The sequence below is a fragment of the Rhagoletis zephyria genome, unplaced genomic scaffold (genome assembly GCF_001687245.7).
Source record: "Rhagoletis zephyria isolate East Lansing unplaced genomic scaffold, Rhagoletis_zephyria_1.1 Rzeph_scaffold_04265, whole genome shotgun sequence".
NCBI lineage: Eukaryota > Metazoa > Arthropoda > Insecta > Diptera > Tephritidae > Rhagoletis > Rhagoletis zephyria.
This window is the reverse complement of record NW_016161348.1, coordinates 48,296-52,497: the sequence shown is the minus strand read 5'-3', so window position 1 is coordinate 52,497 and position 4,202 is coordinate 48,296. Positions and strand designations below refer to the sequence as shown.

General features: G+C 32.5%; 1 protein-coding gene across 1 annotated transcript; it reads left to right on the top strand.

Moving 5' to 3' along the window:
- Window positions 1–1,050: 1,050 nt before the first annotated feature.
- On the top strand, window positions 1,051–2,807 carry LOC108370485 (uncharacterized). The gene is made up of 6 exons (XM_017625812.1): window positions 1,051–1,387; window positions 1,461–1,520; window positions 1,594–1,641; window positions 1,754–2,034; window positions 2,097–2,244; window positions 2,307–2,807. The coding sequence occupies exons 1-6, from the start codon at window positions 1,372–1,374 to the stop codon at window positions 2,432–2,434; spliced, it is 681 nt and encodes a 226-aa protein (XP_017481301.1). The 5' UTR covers window positions 1,051–1,371; the 3' UTR covers window positions 2,435–2,807.
- The last annotated feature ends 1,395 nt before the right edge of the window (window positions 2,808–4,202 follow it).

The window sequence follows — 4,202 nt, the reverse complement described above, 5'->3', positions numbered from 1 at the left end:
AAAGCGATAACTTTCGGTATTTCATCAAATAACTTAAAACGTAATACCGGGGACAAACATCTGATATTTGCATTATGGTAAATTTATTGTGGTATTTAAAATACTACTATAGTGACAGTAGTATTTCAGTGTCAAATTTAATGTTCCTGNAACTTAAAACGTGATACCGGGGACAAACATCTGATATTTGCATTATGGTAAATTTATTGTGGTATTTAATATACTACTATAGTGACAGTAGTATTTCAGTGTCAAATTTAATGTTCCTAAAGAACAACACATAAACATAAAGATGCAAAAATAATGAAAGTATATTGCAACTTGCGGTATAAAGTTTTGGGTTCAATCGCACGAGAATTTCATTNTGCCGTATAAAGCGATAACTTTCGGTATTTCATCAAATAACTTAAAACGTGATACCGGGGACAAACATCTGATATTTGCATTATGGTAAATTTATTGTGGTATTTAATATACTACTATAGTGACAGTAGTATTTCAGTGTCAAATTTAATGTTCCTAAAGAACAACACATAAACATAAAGATGCAAAAATAATGAAAGTATATTGCAACTTGCGGTATAAAGTTTTGGGTTCAATCGCACGAGAATTTCATTGACTGATAAATGATTTTTATTGATAAATGAGCAGCTGACATCTGTCATTTTTGGCTATGGTCAGTGCGAAATGTCCATTCATAATGAGAATACTACAAAATTTACCATTCCTTTTTTTGAGTAAAAGATACTAAAACACACTTAGTATATCGATTATTTTTGTGGAAAAGAGAGGAAACGCCTAATAAGTATATGGATGATTATAAACTGCAGATAAGGTAAGTAAACATGTTTATGATTTTTCTATTGTAGAAAAATTATTAAGTTATTTGTTTTTTTTAGTGAAGTTTGATCCGAGTTACACAGTTGTTTGGTAAAGGGCAGTGTTATCGATTTCGTTGCAAACAATGCAAACTACTATCGATAATATTATTACCAGTAGTTTGTAGTCAGCAATTTGCCACCACTATCTTTGCAACAGCTGAGTCGAGCAGACAAATAAAAGTAAAGGCGAAAAATCTAAGCGGAAAAAATTAACAAATAATTAAACTATTATATAAAAAGTGGAAATCGGGCATTAGAAGACGAAAGGAATATTTGAAAAAATGAGTAAGGTAAGCAAACGGCACATTAGGAGATTAGCAGGGAAAGAACAATTAACCGCAAAAAATTGAGGTTAGGTAGAAATGGCGCTGGATCGACTTTATAATCTTTTATAATTTATTTATTAACATTATTATTAATTAATTGTTTTTTCTCGCGCATTTCTTCAAAAAATACGGAGGACAAAATCCCAACAGCGGCCGCAACTCCAATGAAAAAGGCAAGATGTAAGCAATCATTATCTAGCAATAACAATACAGTATATAAATCTTTAAAAAATATATACCTTATTCATTATAGATGCGATTGAAACTGACAACCCGGGACCAAGCTTCAGCGTATCCAGTGAATGTACTATAGGTGCGAGTTTTTGTAATTGTACATATGCAAAAATGTTGTGTTACATATGTATGCTTAAATTAATTTTTTATAGAATCACGTAGGATCAGCGTTTCGACATCGGCTAAGGAATACAACACTGGTAAATTATTTATTACTATGTCGAATATCGACATTCTGATACAAAACGAAAATTTGATGGTTATTAGTTTAAGCATATTGTGCTCATAGAGTTTAAAAATTTGTTATTTCAGAACCCAATCAAGGCGTGTTTGAAGTGGTGTGCTGCAGCCACTGCAATAAGTTCGAGAAACAGCTTCAAGCTATAGACAAAAAACTCGAACAGCTACAATTGACTGTCGAAACGCAGAACACTGCGATCATGGACGCAATATCTGGTCAAAAGGTTGCCACTGAGCAATTGGTTCGCCAGGAAGCACAAACTGCACCAGTAACCAAGTATTTCCCAATATGTGATATACCGGAAATGCAGCACCTTGAAGAAAAAATAACTCCTGCCAACAGAGATGTCTATGTATGTTTGTTGGATGTATATTTGTGATAGCGTAATCTCATACTAATTTTTCCAATTTACAGGAATCTGCGGTTTCAGCAATTTTATGTAACAACATAAAAAATATCAGGCTGCTGCTAAATATGGACGTTATAAAAGCTTTAAATGTGGATGGTTCACATGGGAAGATTGGACTAAAGTTCTTTCCTAATTTTTATGGTACATTGACTGGTAAGGAAAATGTAGTTTTCTATAAGTTCATATTTAATTTAAGCCTTCTTTATTTCATTCAGGAGCCGTTGCAAAGATGCCTTTTAAGGGATTGTCGCCGGAGGACACTCTCCGAAAAGCCATAAAATTTGAAAAGGCGAGATATTTTAAGAAAGCCTATCGCCAAAAGAAAAAGACGTCTGAATCGTAAACATAGATGCTGATTATAAACCGTACAAAGTAATAGTACAAAACCGTACAAAGTAATAGTTAAAAGACTATATGTAAAACATGAAATCTTATTTTTTAATTTTATACAAAGCTTGGAGCTCTGATTAAAGTCATTTTTGCTGTAATATTATTCATAAGCAATACACCTCTTGCCAAAACTATAAGCGCACCACATATTGAAAAGTTTTAACTTTGTTTTTGTTTTGTCTTTGTTTTTTTCTTTTGTTGTAGTCTAACAGTAGTCTTATAAATCCTAATAGTTTCAAGCTTTTCACAAGGGGTGTAATATAACATAAACTACATACATATATGTATATATTATAAAAACTAAACGTGAAAATATTACACAAGTAACAAAAGAATTCGCTCTGTAATTTTATATAGTGCTAACTTTAAATTTATAAATGAAAACAGATTACTTTTAAATAACAATATGGGTATTAATCTTAACGCTTAAATTAAATAAGTTTACGTGGTTACGAGATGAATACCCCAAATAATTCAGTTTTCGTTTTAATCTAGTGTACAAATTTCTATACATTTTACATATGTACATTGACGTACAAAAGTATTGGCACAGTGAAATTCCGCAATGTATGCAAAGTTTTTTTATTCTAAATTATCTGATAATTTTTTCATTCTACACCAAAATGCACAAAAATAAAATCTCAATCAATATTGAAATGAAAATAAAATTGGTTTCGAAATGAATGATATTACACGTATTTTATTTTAGTCGCTGAAAGCATTTTAAAAGGTTTGACAATAACTGGGCTCATTCTGCTACCGTTGGCGCTTAAAAGACGACTAGTCTCTTTTCGTACCCGTTCGGGTATAAAAGGGTACAATTAGTCTCTTCATAGGACATGCTCGAACAAAAGGGAACAGTTCAGTCCATACAAATGGATGCAAAGTGGCATTAGTCGCAAGTTCCTTTGCGACTCATCCCGGACACATCCCGGACTCGTCGCATTTTTTGCAGGGTATATTCGGCCTTTCACATGTACACAATCGGCTTCTTACACGTACACAATCCGAACGTCAACAGAAAGAGTAGAAGTGCAACAAATTTTATTTAGTTGCATCCTCAGTATATCCAGTAAACAAACTTAGCTATTTTTTTTTTACCAAGTTTGGTCCCCATAAAGGACTAGTGTTGCAAGCAACGCTTTTTAGGCAATTAGGGTGTTGTACAGCTATTTAATGTGGTGAAAATTATTTAAGCACAGGAGAGATTTATTCACATGGAATTGGAGATAGGGCTGATAGATTTATTTTAAATAAATTGGGAATCTGCGAAAACATCTTTTCAGCAGATGAATATACCTTTTAACCTTTTTCCCGAAAATTTACATACAGGCTCGAAAATATGCGAGTAACATTAGGTTTGTATAGTAACTTCTCCAGTAAAACATTGCAGCGAGAGCGTAAAAGCAAAATAGAGTGTAAAATTGAGAAGAAGAGAAAACTAGCAGAAGAGGTTATTGAACACAAAACTAGCAAAAACTTGCAAGAGAACAGTTGTTACACTGCTTTGACAATCTGCTGTAAACATTTTACTATTTATAAATCAGTTTTAAACTCTTTGCTTTACACACAAGCACTTACACTGTCCAGTACATCATTAATATTATGATTTCCACTCATTTTACTTTTGTTTGTGCCAAGGCGAATCAATATAAGGTGATAGCAGGAGTACAAAAACAAAAATTTACATGTATTTTGTTTTTGCTTTGGCGGCATAAACT

What these genes read in the sequence shown, in the direction of transcription:
- LOC108370485 (XM_017625812.1), top strand. An exon ending in GGCTAAGGAATACAACACTG is followed by an intron (nt 1,642 to 1,753) that starts GTAAATTATTTA and finishes TTGTTATTTCAG; the next exon opens with AACCCAATCAAGGCGTGTTT. An exon ending in CTGCCAACAGAGATGTCTAT is followed by an intron (nt 2,035 to 2,096) that starts GTATGTTTGTTG and finishes TCCAATTTACAG; the next exon opens with GAATCTGCGGTTTCAGCAAT.